Raw genomic sequence first — 25,335 nt, 5'->3', positions numbered from 1 at the left:
AAGCACCAAACTGCTTGTAATTAACTAATTAAGGGTGCGGTTACAAACGGCAATAAAAGGCAGTAAGAGAAACGTAATCTCTCTCTGCTTGATCTCTGCTTGATTTCTGCTTGCTACTGTTTGTTTGCTACTATTTGCTACAACTGTTTGAATACCTGAACGAAAGGACTACTTCATTGATGTGCTGATATTCTGTGAATACTCAGCGTTGTCTTCAAAAGGAAAGGTATCAAAGGAGAAGATATCTTTACAAGCAGATAAGGATATAGAACTGACTAGTACATGGACTAAGTTACTGAATGGATATATTTGTGAATGACATATGGACTGATTGACAATGTTTTAACTCGAATTGGATTAAACAACTATTTAAACTACAAACAGTGTTTGTCATCAGTGTGTGTAAACCCTAGGGCCCTTCCTCTCTCATTTGGCTGCCTGGCTTGACTGCTGCTGCACATTCTGTTTTTGGGGGTTTGTCCCCAAACACTAACAATATTCTTTATAAAACATTAGATATAACAGTGATAGTCATGGATACTAAATAAGCAATCAACATAAATCATATTAGGATACCAAGTAAACAATATAAATTGTAAGATACAAGCAACAAAGTTATAGTCATAAGAAGATAAGGAGATAGATAATAGGGAAGATAAGAATAATCATCGTAATACTGCCTTTTTAGATAATTTGACAGTGTCAGTGGGAATTAGTTGTTTAGCAAAGTGATGGCATGGGGGGGAGGGGGGAAATCTGTCCTTGTGTCTAGTTGTTCTGACATGCACTGCCCTATAGTATCAAGGCAATTGAAATTGATTCACATATGTACATACATTTTAAGGAACAAGGGAATGCTTACTGCCTCCCTTAACCAATGCAGTCAGTTCCTTATAGCTTCTATTAGATTCTGCTTGCTTTTTTGCTGTGATAAAATCAGGGCTACTGTTATTTGTCAGTAACCAGGTGTTCAACTATTGTTATTCGTATGATCCCTTCAATATATGTTAATTACAATTTTTTGGAGCTATACTCTATGTATTTTTCAATGACTTAGGGGTTTTTTTATAGGCCACATGACTCTTGAGTAATTGTCTCTCAATCCACAACTCAAATAGCATAACCCCTTTCTTCCTTTGCTTCTCAATGGCCAGTTTTCATAGTGAAAGTTAGCACTGGAAGGCATCTTTTAAGTATTGTAATGTTTTGTTGTCACTAAAATCCCCTTTTGAATTGTATCTTGTCTAAATTTGACATTGCCTTTCCTACTAGGATCCTACTTGATATCTCAAGCACTTTAGCACTTTCATCAATCCTTGAACCAAAGAACTTCTTAAAACAAAGGCAAAATCTTTACTTCTTCATTATTGGCTATAAAGCATGAACCTGTAACCATATAGCAGCTCTATCATCTTAATACTTAACATTAACTGGACTTTTCACTAACCATTATTAGTTTCATAAGGAGCTTCTCTACAGATAGTCCCTGACTTATATAGTAACTGTTCAAAATTACAACAGCACTGCAAAAAGTTATTTTTGACCAGTTTTCACATCTTTGACCGTTACACATCCTCATGATCATGTGATCAAAACTTGGGCATTTAGCAACTGGCATGTATTATGACAGTTGCAGTGTCTGGGGATAATGTATTTACCATTTGTAACCTTCCCAACTAGTTTCCAATAACCACAGTCAGTGGGGAAAGCCAGATTCACTTAACAATTGTATGATTCACTGAACAACTTGCAGTGAGCCACTTAACAATTGTGGCAAAAAAACGGTGTAAAATGCAGCACATCTCACCTAACATCTGTCATGCTTAGCAATGGAAACTTTGGACTCAACTGTTCTTATGTATTTTTTCTTTTCCATAGTGTATGCCTGGCCAGAATTGGATACACTACAGATTCCTTTGATTAAACAATGTCAGTCCAAGGGAGAAAGAAGGTTGAAGAGAAACACCATATTAGAACTAGTGACTAGATATCCCTGCAATTCTGTGAGCTTGAAGGTGAAGGAGATGTGTTCAAAGATTTGCCTTCCAAAGAAATAACCAGATGGTCACCTATTGTCTCTTTGGATTGAGAGTGGATCAAGGTTCAGCATTTTCCTTAGACTACTTATACATATTGTGTTCATAATTGCTTTCCTGGAATGCTTTTGAGAACAGATACACATCTAGAGGGGAGAAAAAGTATGTGAAGCGCCACAATGCTAAGATAGGTGCTGCTTGCCTAGAGAAGACTTCACTCATGAAAGGATGGATACCCATTAGCAATGTTGAAGTGTACAATGTGAATCTACTTGGCTACTTAGATAAAGTGTGGCTTATATTTAAACTGCTTATTTCTGTCTTGAATAAAATGTGTATAAAAGATAAAATTTGGAAACTAGATGTCTTGCCCGGTGCCCATCAGATCATGGACCTGAGGCATTCCCTGTGACAGACATGCTTATTTTTTAAATATGATATTAAAACTGTCCCAAAAGAATATTGTTGATTTGTGTTTCCATTGTGAAGAAAAAGCTAATAATAAAGTAGTAAGAGAAGACATAGTAGCCTCTCTGTAACAGCAAAATAACATAGTGTTTCCATCATGCCCAGACCAGTGGCTCTTCATACATTAATAGTACCAAAATTTGATATATTTCAAAATTAAATTCACATCTTTAAACTTTATTTTTCCCTTAAATGTATTAGCAATCTTATAAATATTAAAATACAGAGATCACAGTACAGCTAGCATATCAAATAGGTAAGTTTTCACTCGTATCATTTTACATTTCAATAAGTTGACAGCCAACTGTTTCTAAACATCCTCTAAGCTGTCCAATAAACATGAAAAATAATATTTTCCTATCTAGCTATAGATGTGCAGAAGCTACTGGAGACAGGCAGACTCATAAATAACCATGGCCCAAATCATGAAAGGCTTTATAGATTACAATCAGCACCTTGTATTGCATCCAGAAGCCAACCAAAGACCAGTGTGGCTTACAAAGAGAAGATGTCACATGGGCAAATCAAGATACATTGATTTCTTACCCCAGTTAATATATCATGTGATTATTCTGTCAGCAGCTCCAGACACCAATCCAGTCACAAATGTCAACTCATTCAATCAGCAACAACAACAACACGTGCTCTATTTCTTACCTTCAATTGGCAGTCAAACAGAACTGGCTGCTGTTACTATACAGGCCACAGGCCAGCCTCGACAGGTATTTGAGGTCCAGGTTTCCAATTAAGACTGACAAACTGCAACTTGCAATGACCATGTGCTAGAACTCCAGTTGGTCAAATCCAATAACATTCCTGCTCATACACACTTCTCCAACCACAATCACAGCTAGACCATTAGCTAACTGTCATGCCCCTGTCAGAGTCTGAATCCAAGGAGGAAGACAATCAGCTGACTGGGAGTGGGAGTGTGGCTCCATTGGCTGTGGAGGAAACTAGGGAAGGGCAAAATCCAGCTGGGCAGAGCAGGAAAGGAGTAGAACAAGGGAGAGGGAGTTCAAAGGAAGGCCCAGGCCCACCCCCACTTCATCCTAGGGCATGTAGGGAGGAATGGAGAAGAGAGCAATGTGAGTTGCGTGTCTTATGGGGGAGGAAAGGGCGCTAATTCCCTTCATTAGACACACGTGGGAAAAGAGTTTAAAAGAGATGCAAGCTGAGAGCGGTTGCTTCTGGGAACAAACGTGAGTTTATTTTGTGTTGAGTGTGGTTACTGCATTTCTGGAATCCTCCCAACTGGGTTGATTTACTGCCATTCCTTTACATCTGGAATTCCTTCTCTTGCCCTGCCAGATTAATTACCTCATCTTGCCTTGACTGGACTTATAGTTAAAATTTTTGTTGACAATGTTTTGGACTTGAATCTCTGCAGCCACAGGGTGTTCCTGGGAGAGATTTTCTCCAAATCAGAAGGTAACCAGGACATTGGGGGCACAGTTGGAGCTAATAAAGGGACTCCTACTTATTATTTGACTGTATTGCCTTTGTGCAATGCCCCGGGTCATCACACTAACATTCAAACCCATTCTCCTACTGCAAACAACCTAATTCTCCAGCCTAACATTAAAAACTAGCTTGAGCTTAATCTCAGCAGGATTAAGTGACTGTGACTCTGGAATTTGCTAATATCAGAGCTATATATTTGTTTGTGGAAGGTTTGCACTCCATTGGGTTCACCTGCACTACTAGTTCCTGCTCAAAATCAGATAATATTTATAGATAAAATTATCTTCTCAGAGTTACTACTGGTGTCAGTTATTGTTTATCAGAATCATGAGACCCTGCTTTTAATTACTCATGTGTTGGCCACTTTTGGGTTAGACTATACAATATACTACCCTTGAAAACTACTCAGACGCTTGAACTAGTGCTGAATCTAACAGCCTAAGTTGTGATGAATTCACTAAGAATTCACACTTAACATCTCAGCTTCAGAACCTGGACAGACTACCAATGATTTTTATTTGTATTTATTTTTCACCTTTCTGTACTGCCCATCTCCCTCAAAGGGGGATAGTGACTGGTGTACAATAAAATATTAAACTATAAAACAGTATATATAAAAAAAATTAAAAAAAACTTTAAATTTAAGAGGAGGCAAGAGATTAAAATTAGTTAAAAGGCAAAGGGAGAATTGTGTGCTCCCCTGGGCTCCCTGTACAAGTCTTCTTAATTCCTTTTTGGAAGGTCAGAAGATCTTTTCCAGGTGAAGTTCAAGCTGCTCACTTGCATTCATTTTACGTTCACTTAAGGCACTTCAGAGTTGAAAGGGTTAGCCAGTGACATCAGCATTGCCCTAGGAACACCTGGTTAGGGCCTCCTATCATGTGTCCACCAAAATGGTGCCTATTTATCAACTTTCAATTACACGCTTTCAAACTGCTATCTGAGCTTGCTTGTATGTTTTGAATTCCTTGCATTATCATCTGCAGTGTCACCTTTTCTTGTTCTTTTTCTTGTTGTAACATCATCTGTATTGAGCGTTGTCCTCCAGATAATGAAGAGGAAGAAGTAGGAATTGAGGAACCAGCCTCTGTTAGTTTCCTGATCATTTCAAACAAATTAAAATCTTCAGGTTCTTCTAGACCTTAATCCACTCATGTAGTAACCAGTTGTAATTCCAAATAAAAATAGTGGGGGGAAAAGAAGCAAGGTTAAAAAAAAGTTTCTTCAGGTGACACTGCAGATGATAATGCATGGAATTCAAAACATACAAGCAAGAACAGAGAATATTGAAAAGAGAATAGAAAAAACTGATGAAAAGGTGGAGAATATTCAACAAATGATGATGAAATATGATGAGAGAGTCCAAAAAATTGAAGAAGAAGATAAACAAAGAGATAAGAAGATTGGAGATATTGATGGCAGATTAACTGTGGTTGAACAAGATAAAAGTGGGATGCTGAGATGGGAGATGGACAGATCAGAATTTTACTTCAGAGTCCAAAACATAGAGGAAGAAAAAGGACAAAACTTAGCTGAGATAATGATAGAAATCCTGGCTGAAGCTCTGGAAATAACCAAAGAGAAGATGATGGATGGAATAGATGAGGTCTTTTGAGTCTTCACAAGATATGCAATGAGAAACAGTCTACCAAGAGAAGTTCACATCAGATTTACAAAGAAAGCCATTAAAACACAAATATTGCAGGTAGCAAGAGAAAAAACATTGAAATATAAAGACAAGGAGATTGTGGTCCTGAAACAAATACCCAGAAGAGTGAGAGAGATGAGAAGAGAATACCGATTCCTGACTAAAATTCTGCTTAAAAAGGAGGTGAATTATAGATGGTTGATTCCAGAAGGTTTAATGTTCACATGGCAGGAACAGAAACACAGAATTGATTCAATTGAGAAAGCTGAATTATTTTATACAGAATACTTTGGAGGGAAAAAGGAAGAGAAAGAAAAAGAAATGTCACTAATTGAATTTCAAGAGGACTGCCTAATAGCGACTGAAAAAGAAGAAGGTGTAGTAGGTGGAAAGCTGGAAGCTAAAGAACAACGCGAACCAAGATCTACGAGAGCTGCCAAACCTACCTATAAAGTATAACCATGGAAGAGAAAAAAAATGATTACAATTAACATAAATGGACGTAACTCAGCTGTTAAAAGAAGGAAAACTTTTCATAAATTAGAGAAATTAAAATTTGATATAATCTGCCTACAAGAAGTACATATTAAAAAGCAACAATTTTATAAGATTTGGGATCTATTCTATCAATGGTTAGACAATAAAACATGGTAATGAAATATGTAGATTTTTAGAATATAATGAATATATAAAGATGCATTATTTTTATTATATCTACAAAATGATTATAGGATAGATTTGAGATGATAATATGAACTGCTATAAAACAAATTAAGTAAAATATGGTTTACCTTGTAAAACATGAATGAATAATAGTATAGTCAAATGATTGATTAACAATGATATTAATGTATTTTGGAATATTTGATTGATAATACAAGAACATATACAATGTAATTGTAAGTGAAGACTATGAAGTGGAAGCACAAAACAATTTGTAAACCAACCAAAACACTGTATGTATATATGTGGAAGATGGCTTGATGTTTTTATGTTGTGTTTGTCTATGTTTGTCTTAAAAAACAATAAAACTTTTATTTTTTTAAAAACTGCTATCTGGGCAGGAACTGGAGAGAATGACGGGAGCTCACCCCACCACACAGCAGCACTTGGGTGTTGAACACAGGCTAGCTGATCATCAACACAATTTCCTGATGACGTAGGCCATTATGCTGATTGTTATCCATATGACTTAAGACCTGGTATCTTTAGGACTGCCTACTCTCATTGATTTCTTCTGCACAGTAAGATTGCAAGGAATAGGTTTGCTTCTGGAAATCTTCTTCAACATAAGCTCACCTGCAAGAATTCTGAGAACTACCCTTCTTAATCAGACCTACTTTGCATCAGTATCAACTAAATCTTTCTCTGTCGATACTCAGAAAAGCTGTCAAGACATAACTATTCAAAAAAGCTTGGAATGGGGAATTGTGAACAGGCAAGCTCCCTGCTATGACATTTGTTGTTTTACGTTGTTATTTTGATATAGTTTTTAATCCTCCTACTAAGTAGGGTTTTGTAAAACTTTGTTTCCACACAGAGACAGAGAGAGAGACAGAGAGACAGAGTATACAGTAATCTAGCAGCAAATTTTAGAGTTAATAACAAACAATTTTGTCAGAATGGCTGGATATTTCTCTGGGAGTCCTGGATCAACCTATATCTGTTCCTGAAAATTGGTGATGTCATTGCCCAAATCAACTTTATTGTGGAAAGGGTTCCAGAAGGTAGCCTCTCACAATAATTCTTGCTTCATAAACTGAAAAGCAACTAAAATGGAGACTGAGGAATTACTTCAGAACAGAAGACACCATTTGAAGACACAGCATGCTAAACCATACAGAAGACAAATCTGGGGCTTTACAGACTCCATTAGTCTATAAATTAAGGGAAAAAAGATTTATAACTGTTAGGAACTTTTATATGTACTTATAAACATGACCTTGTGAATTCAAAGTGAGGATCAATTCCATATAAATGGGTTTTGTGAGGAACTTTTTTTAAGGCAGTCAAACAACAAAATTTATAAGGAGCAACTTTTGAATTGTGTTCATTAAAATGAGGTCGGTACATTAATAGGCAATCCTTGCTTAACATCTACTTGTTTAGTGACTGAAGACAAAGTGGCACTGAAAAGGGGGAATTATGACAGATCCTCATAGTTGCAGCTGGTGCAGTTTCCCCACAGTCATATGATCGCAGTTCGGGTACTTGATAACTTTTTGCAGTTACAACATTGCTGCATCCCATAGTCACATGATCACCAGTTGGAACCTTCACTACTGGAGTCACATGAGCAAAGTCAATGGGGAAGCTGACAGGAAGTTACAAATGGTGATCATTTGATGATAGGATGTTGGGTCCATGCAAGAGTTGCCTAACAAAAGAGTTGTCATCATTTGTCAGTGCAATCACATGACATTGCTCCTTCTGAGTACATTGCTTAATGATGGAGTTTTCAGTCCCAGTTGCCTTTGATAAGTGAGGACCACCTGTAGTTGAAGATTTTTAACATGGTTCTGATTTAAATAATTCATGACACAATGTTGCTATCAACAAAAAATATATACCCATTAAGAATTAAACAACAATAAAAATGTTTTGTTGTTATTGTTATGAGCTATCAGATTAGAAATAGTCAAAAATAATAATGAAATGTATTTTCTGTAGTAATTTCCAACCTAATAATATTTTATTTTAATTAGTAGTGCAGTCATCCCAGGGTCATGATTTATTCTCATTTCTTTTTAATAATTTTTAAATAGTGAATCCTATAATTAAACCACAGCTTTTAATTTTTAATAGACAATAGCTATTATCATTATAGTAATACAACTTCAAGAAATAGGAAAGCTGCATAAGAGTTCCTAAGTAGCTGTTCAAGGAATTATAAATAGAACTAATCATAAATCCATTTTTACAACTTCTTTAAAAGATTGGAAGATTCTTGCCATGATACTAAGAATTGAATATAACTCAAGACAATTTCTGCCCAGTCATATTCTGAGCTGTTACATTAGGATGTCATGATGGGTTTTACCAATCATTTTATCTTAAGGCACAGATGTCAAACTTGCCAGGTCACATTGCAGTCACATGATGTTTTACGATGTTTTTCCCATTCATGGAGCTGGAATGGGCGTGACCTGCATATGACACATCTGGCCCACAGGCCGCCAGTTTGACACCCCTATCTTAAGGGGTTCAGTCATGAAGAAAGAACAACTCAACTTGAGTAGGAAAATTTAATGAAGGTCTAGATAGAACACAATGTAGAAAGAAGAGTGAATCCCAGAAACCAAAAGGAAAGATAATTGTGGAAAAGACTATGTAAAAACCAGGCCTTCTACTAGTCAATTTTGCTGGTAACTTATCTCTGGATCTCAAAGTTAAATGTCTAGTCATCTTAACAATTGCATACTGTATAGTAGTATTACAGATGGAAAGTTGATTTTTCTGGGCTGCTCTCATACTGTGCATTTTCCAAAAGATTCATTGTTCTCTTTTTAAAAGTTTCCCTCATGATTCTGAGAGAAACTACTTTCCTTCTTCTGTATCTTTGTTCCATTTTTTCCCCGGAGCTCGGAAAATCTGTTTTATTCTTCCTTTTTATTGATTTTCACAGAGCACTAAGCTATTATGTGGCTGGTTTGTCTTGGATTTAGTCGGATGTACGATCATATCCATTATGTCATAACATTACTACAAACCATTAAGCCACTAACCATAATAAGTTTTCGTTTTGACTTAATGTGATGTGCAGATTAGACCTTTGGAACAAACACTATTTAACCTCCAAGAATTAAACTTCCACAGTTGCTTAGTGGCTTTACAGGCCATTTATGTATGACATGTAACAGCTGTTCCAGATTGATACACCCCTTCTATTTAAAATAAATTATATTACTTGAACCTTGCCCACTCTTGGGGCATTGACTTTACATCACATATAATATTTCCATTTAATGTGAAGGAAGAGGATTTTGAAAAGACTGGCAGAACTTTAAGTCTTTTGACTTCTCTAGCAAATACACCAGTTTGATTTGGAAATAACGTAGTTCATTGTAATAATTTTTATAAACTCCACTGTTTTCAGAAACTCTTCAAGTAAAATGTTTTTATAGAACTACCCATCTTTATATGGAAAATCACCCACGTGGATCTCTATCTTGTATGTATGATTTTTAAAGAGAAGGAGGAGGACCACTTGAGATAGAATCTAATTTAGTGAATGATTGCATTTTTATCTTATTCTCCACTGCCACCTTGTGGAACACATAAATCAATTAAATCTGTGTTGTTTCATCCCCAAGATTAAAGAATACCAATAAGAGAAGAACTCAATTTTTGCTTCATGCTTATAAATGTATGATTTTTACTCATTAAAGTTATTCTAATGTTTTGCTTCTAATTTACTTATAAGGCATGGGTGCTAGTTGGCAGTTATCTTTATAAAATAAAATGGACATATACAAAGTATTGTTTATTGTTTTAAAAGTTGAGCAGCAGATTTTAAAACCAAAAACCAGAAATTGAGAAAAAAGATCCTTAGAGATCCTAGAGATTATTCAAAAAGTCCCTCCAAAGTACAAAAAAAGGGTAGAGTTTTATTGCAGTTTGTCATTCTTATACCTATTTTTTTTAATAAAGAGATAAAATGTCCCAAATTGTTTCAAAATAATTTCATGAAAAAGTGTTGCGGAATGTTTGGAAGGCTTTGGTGCAGCAAATTGGAGAACTACTTGCTCCTTTTTATTTTACAGTTTTTCTTTAATCCAAAATCCTTCAACCCCTAAAAATGACTTCCTCGATTTTAGCAGTAAAAGTTAATCAGAATAACAGAATAACAGAGTTGGAAGGGACCTTGGGGTCTTCTAGTCCAACCCCTTGTTCAGGAAGGAAACCCTATACCATTTCAGACAAATGGTTGTCCAATCTCTTCTTAAAAACTTCCAGTGTTGGAGTATTCACAACTTCTGGAGTCAAATTGTTTCACTGATTCATTGTTCTGTCAGGAAATTTCTCCTTAGTTCCAAATTGCTTCTCTCCTTAATTAGTTTCCATCCATTGCTTCTTGTTCTGCCCTCAGGTGCTTTAGAGAATAGCTTGACTCCCTCTTCTTTGGGGCAACCCCTGAGATATTGGAACACTGCTATTATGTCACCCCTGGTCCTTCTTTTCATTAAACTAGACATACCCAATTCCAGCAACCGTTCTTTATATGTTTTGGTCTCCAGTCCCCTAATTACCTTTGTTGCACTTCTCTGCACTCTTTCTAGAATCTCAACACTATTTTTACATTGTGGTGACCAAAACTGGATGCAGTATTCCAGGTGTGGCCTTATCAAGGCATTATAAAGGCATTCAAGTTATACATAACATGTGTTTGTGTGTGTGTGTGTGTGTGTGTGCATGCGTGTGCATGCGTGTGCATGCATGCGTGCGTGCACTCAGAGAGAGAGATGTTTTACTAACCTATATTTGAGGTCTTTAAATCATGATGACATCTGATTCCTACTTGCTCTAGATTAAAGTCCTTGATTGAAAGAGCCCTTTGTTCCTATATTCTTCTGGTGCAAATATCTTTAAGAATTAGTAATTATTGAAAGTGTTTGTTACAGAGGGAAGTGCTTCTCTCACTGACTTCTCAACTATATCATACTTTAACTAGTATAATTTTATGTATTTGCCCACTTGCACAAATCACAGGAAGAATATGCACAGCAACCTCACTTTTCTGCCATGTTCTCATGATGTTGCCTTCCTCTCATCCCTAGCCCACTTATGAGGTGGTTTTACATTGTCCACACTGTATCTGTTCCAATGCTAATATAGAGTTTCCCTTTTAAGCAAGTGACATGCCATGGCAGGGCTACTGAATCTGTATATGATGTGCTTCAGAATCAGGTGAGTCTCAAGAGATGAACTTGTCCCAGCTCATGACACTGTCCTCAAGAGCCATTCTGCTTCACAATGCAAGAACATCTTGTTCTTTCAAACTGGATTCTTCCCTTATAATTGCCAGACTCTAAACCAATCCCTGGCTCAGAGATATAGATCAACACAACCAGCAGCTGACCAGAAGGGGTGTACACTTCCCAAAAACCATTACAAGCTGTTGGTCAGGGATTCATTAAATTCACTTCCTCCCTCAACTACAGGTGGTCCTCAATATATGATCACCATTGAGGCCAAAACCTTGTTGCTAAGCAAGGCAGTTGTTAAGTGACTTGCACCTCATTTTATGACCTTTTTAGCCATGGTTGTTAAGCAAATCACTACAGTTGTTGGTGACTTTCCCCATTGACTTTGCTTGTCAGGAACACCTTAAGGAAGGTTTCAAATGACATTCCCAGAACTCTGGGATGCTGCAATCATTGCAAACACATGCTGTCTGCCAAGCACCCAAAGTTTCATCAAGTGACTGTGGGGATGCTGAAATGGCCATTGTAACTTTGAACTGTCATTAGACAGATGGTTGTAAGTCAAGGACTACCTGTACAGCATACTTTAAGGGGAAGGTGAGTCCCAAAAGGTAGACTCCCCAAAATGAAATCCTTTTCCACTTCTCCCTTATACCCCAATGAGTTTGGAAGGGGATAACTTGAATCTCTTCTTAAACTAAGAATTCTAATAGATTAAAGCTTGAGGGGGGGAGAAGGAAAGGGAGGGAGGAGGAGAGGGAGAAGGAAGGAGAGGGAGAGGGGGGAAGGAGAGACAGAGAGGGTGGGAGAGGGAGAGAGTGAGGGAGAGAAGGAGAGAGGGAGGGAGAGGAATCTTCATACTAAGAAAAACCAATTTGGTGTAGTGGCTAAGGCACTGGCCTAGAAACCAGGACACTCTGAGTTCTAGGTCTGCCTTATCCATGAAGGTCTTCTGGGTGACTTTGGGACAGTTATTTTTTCTCAGCCCAACCCACCTCACAGAGTTGATGTAATGCAAATGTTTGCCACCTTGAGTTAAATATTTAAAAAGTTGGGATAATAAATAAATGCTATCTTCTTTCCCAAGACTTAAGGAATGCTTCTCTCTTGATTGGTTTCATAATGGTTTCTGAATATTGACTTCAAAGCAACCTCACTGGTTCTCTGTTGGTAGATATTTTCCTGTCAGCAGGTGAGAATTGGTGGGAAGGAAGAAAAGAAAGCTGGGATAATCTAACAATTACTTTTCTTAATGTGCCCTGTCCACCGTAAATAAGAGCTGCATTTTCTAGCATCGTGCCTGGGCAGGATAGGGGTCAACTCATCAATTGTTACACCAGGATAGTTTTCTGCCAGCTTAGTCACAGATAGTTGGCACTTTAATTTAACCATAAAGAAGAGTCCCATATCTGTTTCAGAAGAAGCCTGAAGGATCTATCATTTCAGTAAATGGATCTGGCAGGTGGCCCTGATGGATCAATTATAAAAGAGTACATAGCTGTAATGCAGAAACATCAACTTCGTTCCCTTCTTGTGAATTACAATGCTCCCATTCAGTTTTTTCCCCCAGATAGAAAAATTGGGTGGGGGGATTCTAGGACTTGTAGCCTCCACATGTGTAGGTTGCCAGGATTGTGAAGGTTTTCGTTTCACATTACCATATGTGAAAATATGTGTTTATAATATGTATATCCAGGTTGCTTTTTTAAAAAAAATCCTTATTGTTATAAAATGAACAGATATTAATAAGAAAAAAGGGACACCTACCAATTTCAACGGGGAGGTCTGTAATCTGATTACTGGATAATTCGAGAATTTTCAGTGACTGAAACAAGGCAATGTAACTTGGAATGCTTGAGATCTTAGTGTTGTTTATGTGCCATTCTTTTAGGTATGTTTTCTCTTTCAGCCAATCGGGTAACTCCTAAAAAAAGAAGATTTGGGACAGTAAGGAATCTTTGGCAACAGCAGCATTTCTACCTTCCTCTCCTTCACAAAGCCATTTGAATTAAGCCACACTCATTGGCTATGAATGACTTTTTAGGACATGAAGCACTGTTTTCTCCTTTAACCTCCTTGACTTGTAACAGTTCATTTAGTGACCATTCAAAGTTACAACGGCACTGAAAAAAATGGCTTATGACCATTTTTCACACCTTTTCAGCACTTGGCAACTAACTCATATGCTCCTGTCTTTTGCTGTTGGAATATTTCAACATAAATTACTATATCCACATCTATTCAGCTAAGATTTTCACTTTAACTTGATATACATTAAAATTAACAATAATCTTTAAAAAGAAATAAAGGAAGCAGAGCTAAAAGATATTCTCATGTGTCCTCTCACAATATCAGTTTGTGATACATCCCCAAAACTGAAATTAAATCCTTGTTGGTGGGCATGTCTATGTTTTTTTCAGATAATTAGATAATATTAATTGAAATGGCTTATAGAGATAATATTTCTTCAGAGTATTAAAACAAAACCAATCAGAGCAACAAACCTTTAACATTTGTAATATAAATAAGGGGAGAGAAAGAGAGGGAAAAGGGAAAGATTATGCAAACATTATTTTAAATATCTTTCCAGATTCTTGCTTACTACCATAGAAATAAATATAATTTGTCAGAGCTTAGACATATCAATCAAACAAACAAACAACCATCTTAGCTCTTGGCATATAAACCTTCATCTGTGGTTAATTTGTGATGGGAATTCAAACATACATCCTTTTGTCTCTGCTTTTTAGTCCCCCCATACTTTTCTATAATCTTCAGTATGCAGATGCCTATGGGAAGCCAATCAATTGCTCTCCACTGTCAATGAGCGAACTATTCACAAATTTCTACAATGTCGAAACTTCATGGAACATGATGCCCAATGAAGAGCAAATAAAGACAAGTTATCTGGGATAAAGTTTAATATCCTATAATGCCTCCCACCCATCCCGAAGGATGGCATATTCTAAACACTCCAAGAGATGGTTCTGTTTAGATTGCTTGACCAAAACAAGAAAGAAAATATATAGGAGATAGAGAAGGTATTATCAGCTGCTGGGACCATGATGGCATGTCAAATGTGTGAAATGTTACACATTATTTTAGCAAAGCCATTGCTGCACTGCCACTTCTACTGTTACCAAACAATTGTGAGAAATACAATACAGTGTAATTCAATTTCTAGGAATGCCAGTTCATCTGGTGCAAAAAAATCAACCTCCGTCTTTCCTTGGTGGTGTCACTACCAATGAGAAGATATCAATGTCAATGTCAATATCATTATCAATGAGAAGAAATCACATTGCAATGGCTGCTAGGTTGCTAAAGATAAAACAGAAAATATTAAGGAGTTGGAGCACCTACTAAAATAAAATATATGCTATGTCATTTACACAAAGAAAGGGAGCAGAGGCAAAATTAATGACTAGCAAGGTTCAGACAAATTTAAAACTGTCCATTTCAATGGTCATGAGCAAAGAGTAATTCAGATAATATACTTACCATCCAGTGTTCGCCTGAAAGTTGAAAAATAAATTTGCTCCTTTCTTTGTCATTCAGCAAGGCAATCTTCTTAATCAGTGGTGAGTTCTTTTCAAGTTTATCTAAAATGCTGTTAGTATCTATGAAACCATTATTCAAATATGCAGTCTGTGGAATGCCTTTTCTTCTGCAGTCTAGCATAATATCCCATTCTTGCCTTATCCTGAAAAAGTACAAATGAAAGCATTTTCATTTTATTCCTGTTCACACACACACACACAGACACACACCTTTCCCAAATTTGCACTTGCATCCATTTCACCAAGAAAAGCTCATTAAGCACTCAAAGGAATTTGTATCCCTTCCTCTGCTGCTAAAAAGGCGGTTTAAGGGCAGGGAAGGGAGATCTCCTGTGCTTAAGAGACAGCCAGAAAAATGATCATCATGGTTACACTGATTGGCTAAAGACAACCATCCAAGAGATCATCACTTCTGCCAGAGGCATTTACATAAATTGGCATTAGGAAGGTACAATCTTCAGTTCCTGAGAAGTTCCGGGACATTTTTGAGATAGCTAAGTTTTCATCCTATACACCCTTAACTACTTTGCCATAACAGCTATACATTATTTTAGTATTCTCCAAGCTTGGTGTCAACCAGACGTATGAACTTGAACTCCTAGATTCTTATCAAAGGATTTGAGAATTGGGGAGTTTGGAAAGCTCACACATCTGCAGGGCACCAGGTTGAGAAAGTTGAATTATACTGATGTCAGTGGGTGATTGGTTCTTGCTTTTCATCCATCTCTGGGATTGAATTAGAAAGCTGTTTTCAAAGCTATCCCTCCTTATCTTTATTTCTTCCCAAACCAATTTTATCCTGATATGTGCAGGAGCAACATGAATGAAAAAGCTGTCAGTTGTGGGTAAACATATGAAGATTATTTCTTCCTTTATTAGATGTATATATTGCCTTTCTGTACCAAGGACTAGACCAAAGCACTAAAGGCACGCTGGTACATTTTCTAAGCAATTCTTAGAGGCCTAAAAGTCATTTGAACATGAGTCTGGAGTCACATCATCATGAAAGATGACCTTGTAGTGGTAGCGCATTGCTGTTTCTGCCACACAAATTAAAGCAGCTGATAAGACTCGGCTGCTATTCTCATGCCTATTTTCTTTTGCTATTTCTACCAAGCACTTTGGTACCCAAAAACAAAACGATGTTGTAGTAACAGTTCTAAATAATAAGAGCCAAAGGTCGCCTTTGCTTGCTGAACAGTGACTTGGTAGCATGAAGGTCAGAGTACAAAAGGGAATTCCCTCAAGCAGGGCAATGGTGAAGAGGTCATGCAGGCTTTACTAAGATAACTGAACAAATGTCCTTCTAGTATTACTGAATAAAAATAGGCTCAGGAGAGTCAAGCATTCTTCATAAGCTATTCATAAGCCACAATTGCCAGCAAACCATAAAGATGTAAAGAAAAGACTTTTAAATCAAAGTACTACTAAAGGGAATGAATAGGTGGGAGGGAGGTTCTTGGAAAAAACATTAACAATTTTCACAAGCCAATACACATTAGAGCAGAATAAAATGGAACCCCATTCAAAATGCAGCAAAGCTTAGAAAAGAGGACGGGACCAAAACAAGGAAGAAAGTGGCCACAAGAAGCTCTGAAGTAGTTGCACACTACAGATTTGCCCGAAATTTCACGCAAAATGAACTGGCTCTATGGGCTTTTTGGAAAGCTCTGGCTGTTCTCCCGGTCATGGAGGCTGGGAAGTTAGTTGAGCCTCTGCAGTATTATTTATTATAGATGAGTTTGTCCTCCGTTGTTATTTTTATATGCTTTTTTGTTTGTGTTATGTTAATATGCATATTTCTATCTTCTATTATTATATAAATGTTTTAACTAGGTTTGCCACCCAGCGTCACCTTGGAGAGAGGGTGATCATATAAATAGAAACAATAAATAAATAAATTATTAGTACCCATCCCCGGTGGTTTGCCAAAATAAAGCCTTAACATAGTGCAATTTAGGTGGATTATAATAAAACATGGGGTTAAAGTAACCTCCATGGAAAACCATTCACAATTGAGGTTCTGTCACTAGAAAACACCAGTCTCACATTCCTGACAGCTGCTTTTGTGTTGATCAGGGTTTCCAAGAATTTTAACACACTTTTTTTTTATTCTATGAGAGTGTCCATATACCTTTGAGTCAGTATCGACTATTGAGCAAGTGAGTCCCTACAGCATTCTTGAAAAGATTTCAGAAGTGTTTTGCCATCGCCTTTTTCATAGAGGTAAGAAAGAATATGGGCCAAAGATAACCTATTTGGCTTTATGGTCTCTTGGTTTCTGACCTGATGCCTTAACCACCATCCCAAATTGACTTTTATCATAAGCTGTAGGCAAATGTGTATATAAATATGTATGCAGCTTATTAATATATATCCTATCTCACAGTCAGTAAAAGACAATTATGAGCAAAGCATTATTTTATTTTTAATTTTGCTTTTCTAATTACTGGACATAACATAATAAAATCAAAACCCTATTACAAGCAGTTAGAAAACTTACATTAATATTACTATCAATACTAAAGCCAATTAGTTTAATTTCTATTCAAGATAGTGGAGCAAGTAAAAGTTGTTTCATCTCAAATGGTAGATTTTTTAAAAACAACAACGTATGTCTCTTCATTTGATACATTCTCTGGTTCACTATATAATTCTGAATAAAAATTTTAAAATTGACCATTTATATCCATTGAAGTTTTATAGATTTCATCTTTCTCCTTTAATAATTGGAATCATTACCCTGTCTTGCTTTTATTTTAAACAATTAGTCAGGATCGTTCTAGGCCTTTCATCATTCTCCCAACATTTCTGTCGTAAACATGTCAACATAAATTCTGCTTAGTGTGATATCATAGTAATTAGTTTGTGTTTCTTTTTCTCTATTTCTCTGTACAAAATGATAGATAGACTTCTAAGCATCTGTGCCCATAAATGTTTATGGGCACAGATTCATATTAAAATTGATGAAGGCCCAAACTAGAGACTGATCCTTCTGGGGAAGGTCATTCTCTCTGGTTGCTTAGAGCCAACATTATCTTGATGGTAAACGTGATGGTCAATGAACTTTCATGCAATGTTTTAAGTAGTGCTAGCAATTGTCTATCAAAGGTAACATATCTAATGTGTTCCTGAATTGTTTTGTTTGCTTGATGGATTTTGAAGCTGCTAACTCCAGAAAAATCAGAAAGGCAGTTTACAATAATTAAAAGAATGCCTAATTTAAAAAGTGACATGGTTTCCCAGACAAAACCATGTAAATAACATTGGGGGGGGGGGGGATTGCCAGGAACTCCACAAACATCTGGAACATCTGAAGCATGGGAAGCTTACATATTTCCAAGGGATGCTGTTCCAGAGGGTAGCGGCTGTGACAGAAGCACAAAGTAGAAATGTATGTATAAATGAAGTCAAAAGCTCTTTCAAAGTGAATGAATGTCATAGATAGGCTTCTTTGGGGAATGATATATACAGTATTTTTCAGTACAATGTCATAAAACCTGGTTGATGTCCTATCCTATACCTGGCCTGCTCCTCAGCAATTATGCTTTTCTTTCTAGTCCACTGGATTCCAAAACAAGTAGCAGCTTATTTATACAATACTTAAGAGCCAATCAGAAGACATTTGGAAGGATTTGACCTGTCTCCTTTTTAAATATAGGAATAATAATAGAGTTATTGTACCTGGTGGGATTTTTCAGTGTGAAGGTTATGACCATGACCAAAATCATCAAAATGGGTGTCAACCAGTGAAGATTTAAGTTTCACAACTCAGATGGGATGCTGCTATTTCCTGAAGTTTTCCCTTTTTCAGTGGTGATATTAGCTTAGTAGCTCCAGTTAGATAACAGATGATCAGTCTGACAAGTCCATCTGTGCCTCTTTAGATTACAATTTCCCATGTGGAGATAGAGATGGGAGCTGTGATTTTGATCCAACACCTTTCATATCCTTTTTTTTCTTTTTTAGCAAAGCTTTATATTCTTTTCTCTTGTTTTGTTCATGAGTAATGGGCAGTCATTATTCTAGTATTAATTGCAAATTTTCAATTAAAGAGTTATTTCCTTTTGCACATTCCTCATCAAACCTTAGTTGAATAATCTTTTGCTAGAGCTCATTTAAATTTGCAAATCAGTAAATGTAATAACAGTACAAACTGTGGTAAGAATCCTTTTGGGGGACTTTAATTAAAGAATTGTACAAACTCTCCCTTGCCAGATTTATATATATAGATTTCCATGTTCCTTCCATCTTCTCAGTCCATTTTACACAAATGTATTTCAGGACTTGAGGACTATTCAATGCAATAAGATTTTTAAGTGTATATAATTTGCCCATTTGAAACCAAATGTAAATTTAAAGTCAAGTGGTCACTAAACCAACTCTGAAATTAAAGATCATATTTATCATTTCATGGGAATCTCACTCCCAGAAAGCATAATATCCAGATATATTATTCTCCCAGGTACCATTCAAGATTAACAAATCTAAGATATTCACCAATTGAGTCAGGAACTATTCTGCAAAGCCAACTCCTCTGTCTCTGCAATTACATATGAGAGGGGGCTTACATCTCTCTCTGGAGTTACACTGTTCATAAAGTACATAATCATTTGTACCAATCCTGGCATTAAATTCTAAGCTAGTATCATCAGGCCCTTTGGCAGCTGTTTATTAAAGTTGCTATATACATTTCTAATTCATGCCTTTTTCATTCACTTGTTTTTGTAAGAGCTTAAGAGGAAAATAAATATAGCTATAACATGGCAAAATCTAAATTGAAAATTTATAACCATAGCAAATGAGCTATATGGATTTTCAATTCAGTCGCTGATGATCTAATTTTGAGACAAATACATAATTCTCCACTTGTATTCTTCTTCTTTATAGATGCAGTAGCTTTGAGAGATTATGCAGTATAATTACCACGCTCTGTTTACCAAGGAACTAACTATGGTTAGTTCCTCTAAGTCAGTGGCCCCCAACCTTTTTCGAACCAGGGACCAGTTTCACGATTATTTATTCTTCCAGGGGTCGGTACCTGAGTAAGGTGAGACTCCACTGCCATTGGGATGGCTCTTCGTTCGAAGCCACCCCACCACTTCGACGAAACTAAGGCGCGAGCACCCAAACACCACTTTCCAACTGAAAAACCGGAAGTACTTTCCAACAAAAACCCGGAAGCAACCGAAAACCTGGAAGCGCTGTCAAAACAAGATGGCAGCGCCCAAGCTTTGCTGCCTAGTAAAAAATGATCCATGGACAGGTACCGGTCCGGGGACTGGTAGTTGGGGACCCCTGCTCTAAATGTTTTCATTATCAATTAATGGGCACTCTCAGATAATTTGTTGAAGAGGATACTTCAAAAGAAGACTTCCAGTTTGTCAAAAAATCAGCCACAATCTGCTATGTCATCCTCAGATGGGACTTGGGTGTAAGGGGACTTCCCCTGTCCAGGATAAATGGTTATATACTTAGGGATTGGTGTTACCATCCCTACTTCAGCCTCCTGAGACTTCCATATTGTACTTGCCACAAAATTTGACATCGAAATAATCTTCAGAGACATCATGCATGTTTCCTCTGATGTGCAGCTAGAATAAAATCAGTAAGATCCTCTTTAAAACTTCTTGATTCCATTTCTCTTTTATTAATCCATTCTGTAGCCTCTCTTTTTATATCACCTTTTATTTCTGTCAAAATCCCTTTTTGCTGCTCCTTGCTTTGAGGCTGAATGTAATCTGCATTGCTGCTCTATTTAAGATCTTGGTTAATGAGGGAAATGCAAGTTTTAATTGACTGGAAATTAACTGTTATTTTATGTGACCAGTTATATTTCCTTTATTCTTCTGTGGTGAATAATTATGCCGGGGTTCAATTGCCTTTCATATTATGTAGATACCTTGTCTGAGTTCATCAGTCTTTTCTAGGTTGTCCACTGGTTCCTTCCTTGGGATCAAGACAACAGTTTTAAGGAGTTGTGTTCAAATAAGCCCAGGCATGATTCTCTTTGGTTGCTAGTTGGGGGCATCTAGATCATGTTCCAACACAGTCATAGATAGTAGGGAATACTTGTTCATGCCTAACTTTCCAAGAAGTATTGAATGCTTATAATTAGAGATGATGGTTTACCTTTGCTTAGAAGAATCACTTTTCTTTGAATACATACTTTGGAAAACTATAAAAAATTGCCGATCCTATCTTCAGTAGAGTTGTAGCCCATGTACAAACATTAGCAAAACTCTTTTCTAGTTTGGCAACCACTCCACTTGTTTAATTGTTTAAGATCAATTGAATATATTCTGTGATTCAGAAGTTGCTTAGAAAGTAAATAATGAGTCCCTTAAATGGCCATTTCCCTTTGTCTTGATAAAAGAGATGCTTAATGCTATTTGATCTGGTTATAAAAAGTAGGAATTTCTGCCATTCACTTCAGGGATCTGCTATATTTTAATCAAAGAATTCAGTGCTCTTTTATTAATAATCAGGGTATTAGAATGTTTATCTTTAGGAGCTAGTTCAGATCTTCCATATATGGCTTACCAAAACTTCACATATGTATTTCAACTCATCTAAATTCGTACAGATTATGGCTATTTGCTCAAACATAGCTGTCACAGTTCCAGCAATTAAAAGGCATTCTTCAGCCACAAAATCTTTTTATGGAGTTCTTGTAAGGTAATTTTGTCATTTTTTTATTTGGTATTTTATCTAGTTCTTCAGCATGTTCTTTAGAGAATCCAATACCCATATAGATACATTCCAAAAATACTGATTTAAAGAAGATAAAAGGGGATGCAGATTATCCTACATATTATTTTTGCTGCAATGTCTCAAACCTATTAGCAAAATTCCAAACATTAGAATCACTTAATCTGCTTAAGTTACTTACAAGTTGCTTTGCTGTTAACCACTCAATAATTTCGACTTGCTTAGATGATTGAAGAAGATTCATAGCACCAGACCTGGTTCTATGTCTCTTTTTCTGATGGTACTTATTAGCATTCCAAGTTGCATGTTATCAGGGAGAGAAAGCTTTTCACTCTCCTTTGCAATTAAGCAAATAGTATGAGGCACAATGGAGAACAATACACAATGCAAAATGAAAAGAGGTAAGAATATCTGGCTGCTACTGACATCTTGTAAAAACAAACAATACTTTCCCGAGATGTAATTGATTAGAATTCTAAAGGTTTTTTTAATGAGCAAACAATGGAATAAACCAATGCTGTAAAAGCTTGTTTTGCAACCAAATCACAAGTGGGATTTTTTAAGCATTATGAGCAAATTGTGAAATATGTCAAATCAAATTAGTAATTTGTGTAGGTATATGTGCCAAATGTATCTGAATCACTTCAGCCTGTTTTTATATGATGGGCCTGGTTTTCTAAATTGTAAGGTTTCCTTTTCAGAAAAATATAAAAAGAAAGAGAGCACATTATCAGTGATTCTTGTTGACTAAAGGTGTTTTTGGGTGCTCAGGTATGTTCTTGTTTCATCTGTGCTTTGAAGACCTTGAACTAATATATTAAAGAAGATCAAGTATGAACGCTGATAATCTTCAATAGATTACTTCAGAATCTTCAAAGCACACACATCGTTTAATTAAGAGTTTAAACAATGCTGGTTTCTAGTGCAGTTCTGATGCTAAAGTTATATAGCATCTTTCAAAAATTTGGGACTGCAATTCCCAGAACTCTATATCTCACCAAACTCCCTGGAGTTTGTAGAAGTAATTCAATGCATTTGAAGGGAACCAAGAGCCTGCTACAGGCAAATGTCATATCACTTGATGTCTATGGAGATTCTCAGTCATCCAGGTCATGGTAGTTGTCCCAAAGGTGCTTTTTTGTTTTCTCAAGAGGCAACTAGACTTTCTGAGCCTTCAAAGAAAAACCAAAAAGTCGAGTTGTGTCTTTAAAAAAAAACACCTTTGGGACAATCATATCACTTTTAATTTCTCTTCCCAAATATGCTTACTAGTTCTCTAGGATCACCAGTTATAGGCTTGATGATGGAGCCTGGAGAGACAATAATAAATACTGTTCTATCTCCAATTACAAAACAAAGGAAGTTGTAACTACTGGGCAGATGACAAGAGATATCTATTCTTGGTGCTAAAGTAAAACCTACCATTAATATTCTCTGTAAAGAAGTGATGCGATATGTTGTAATGGTTAAGTTGTCAGTCTAAGAGCAGGAAAACCCAAATCCAGGTCAGATATGGAGATTCATTGATGACTTTGGGACATTCTCTTTCTTAGCTCCTTATGACATTTTATTTGTTATACAAATAGCTAGCTGCATAATTTTAAAAAATAATAACAAATGTTTTTTGCAGGTGGAAGCCCTGCCTACCTTATCTGCAAAGCACATCAATAATTTCTTAAACTCCAGGAGGCAAGTGCAAGCCAGCTGGAAAAACTTCAGCCTTGACCAAGGATGGGATGATGGAAGCATAGTACAAGAATTTGTATTGCAATTTGAACTGGGGGAGGATGTCTCATCACAATATACATTTTCTGCTTTGGAAAAAATAATAACCCTAACCCTAAATACGTTTACATAAAAAAATCAGAGCCAATAATTGTTACATATGAAATTCTGAATTGGCATTCATTTATAAATATTCAAAATTATATGTTATGAACAATGTTTAAAACAAGGATCTTTTGGGGGGGAGGGGTGGCAATGACAAATTTCACTTCAATTTTATCTTAAAACAGAAAACCACAAATCTTAACGTTCTGTTTTTTAGTGTGTGATTATTTTCATATTAGGTAAGACAATTTTGAGGGTTGTGCCTCAAAACAGACATAAACTATAAACAGGACAATAATACATCACATTATGATTTAAAATGCTGCTTCACATCTATTGTGTAATTGATTTTACATTTTTATATTTTCTACTGCTTTCTTTAATCAGCTTCCTTTCATTTGCTCTTGTTTGGACCATGCTAACTGCTAATACAGTTATGCATATTTTTAAAATTCCATGCAAAAATTGAGAAACAACAAATTGGCTGTATTGGTAACATTTCTAGACATTTTTTATCATAGCAGCTTGACCACAATCAAAAACAGGAAAAATTAATCAAGGTTAATGCTGCAGTGCCATCTGGGATAGAACATTGATCCAGCTTTAAACTGTTTTCAGTGTGATGCTTTGCAAATTAAACAGACTGCTAAACTCTTCAAGGGAAATACAAAATATTACAAGCCCAGCCCAAGTGATCAAAAGTTTGGATGCCACATACAAAAAGAGAACACTTTTAGACAACTTCACTTCAAAGGGCATCAAGGAAGCAAATGACAAAAACAGCATCACTCTGTGAGATCCAGTCCATTAGTATATGCATTGTGATATAACATAAACATATGAAAGGATGAAGCTTGCTTGCACCATGCCAACACATTAACACTTTCATTATTTTGAGACAAAAAATAGTTTTGATCCTACAGAAGCCTCTGGGTTACTACCTATCTTATTTATCTATCTATCATCTGTGTATCTATCAACTTATTCAACCATTGGTCATTAAAAAGTCTCTGAGTTACTGCCTATTTTAAGATCGCATACTGTTACCATTTGGGCTAGTAGGTCATCATCCCAAACCAAAAGTACTGATGCAGACTTCTGGCCAAGAAAAATACTGTCCAATTCACTGCTTGCCATTTCATAAGTCATTTCTGTAAGCAAGAATATCTCCAAGTTAAATAATAGTGGATAACAATAATTCCAGTGGGGAGAATCTAAAAATTGTACCAGCCAAGTAGTAGAAAATCAGCATAGAGGGTATTCTGGCCCTATCTTTGTTCATTACTGAACCTTCAGTTCATTTATATGAGTATTTGGAAACGCTATTGATTCTGTATGAATCCTTAAGTGAAGGCAAAGGATGTTCGTTTCACTATAATTCATGACGGTTATGATCCATTTTGAAAATATGTTGTTGGTTTATTCCAAACTATCTAAGCTAAAGTAAGTCCCTAGTTGGTTTCTCTCCAACTGCTAGAACTTCATATGCAGAAATGGAACAACAAAAGAGGACTTCCCTATCAAATTTTTGAATGGTAGATTTTTAGAAGTTGGGCTCAAGCTGATCTGATTCACACAAAGTGTAGTTTGTTTTAAATGAATCAAAATTGGTTGATTTCCCCCAATGAAAAGCTATAAGCTAAGGTTTTCAAAGTATGGAAGCTATATACATATAACTCACTATCCATAGCCAA

The 25,335-nt window shown here is 36.3% G+C and overlaps 1 protein-coding gene across 3 annotated transcripts in view; it reads right to left on the bottom strand.

Annotated features, from left to right (window-relative positions):
* The window catches only part of LRRC2 (leucine rich repeat containing 2), a 94,554-nt gene that overhangs the window by 56,530 nt on the left and 12,689 nt on the right, over nt 1-25,335 (bottom strand). For all 3 annotated transcript variants that reach the window (XM_087926841.1, XM_087926842.1, XM_026703916.2), the window contains 2 exons: nt 15,042-15,243; nt 13,308-13,464 (listed from right to left, as the gene is read on the bottom strand). In XM_087926841.1, the coding sequence (XP_087782967.1) occupies nt 13,308-13,464; nt 15,042-15,243 (359 nt within the window). The remainder of the gene's footprint in view (nt 1-13,307; nt 13,465-15,041; nt 15,244-25,335) is intronic.

Source organism: Pseudonaja textilis, chromosome 2 (assembly GCF_049901715.1).
Source record: "Pseudonaja textilis isolate UNSWEBS1 chromosome 2, rPseTex1.2, whole genome shotgun sequence".
NCBI lineage: Eukaryota > Metazoa > Chordata > Lepidosauria > Squamata > Elapidae > Pseudonaja > Pseudonaja textilis.
The sequence above is the reverse complement of the archived record's forward strand: the minus strand, read 5'-3'. Positions and strand labels throughout refer to the sequence as shown.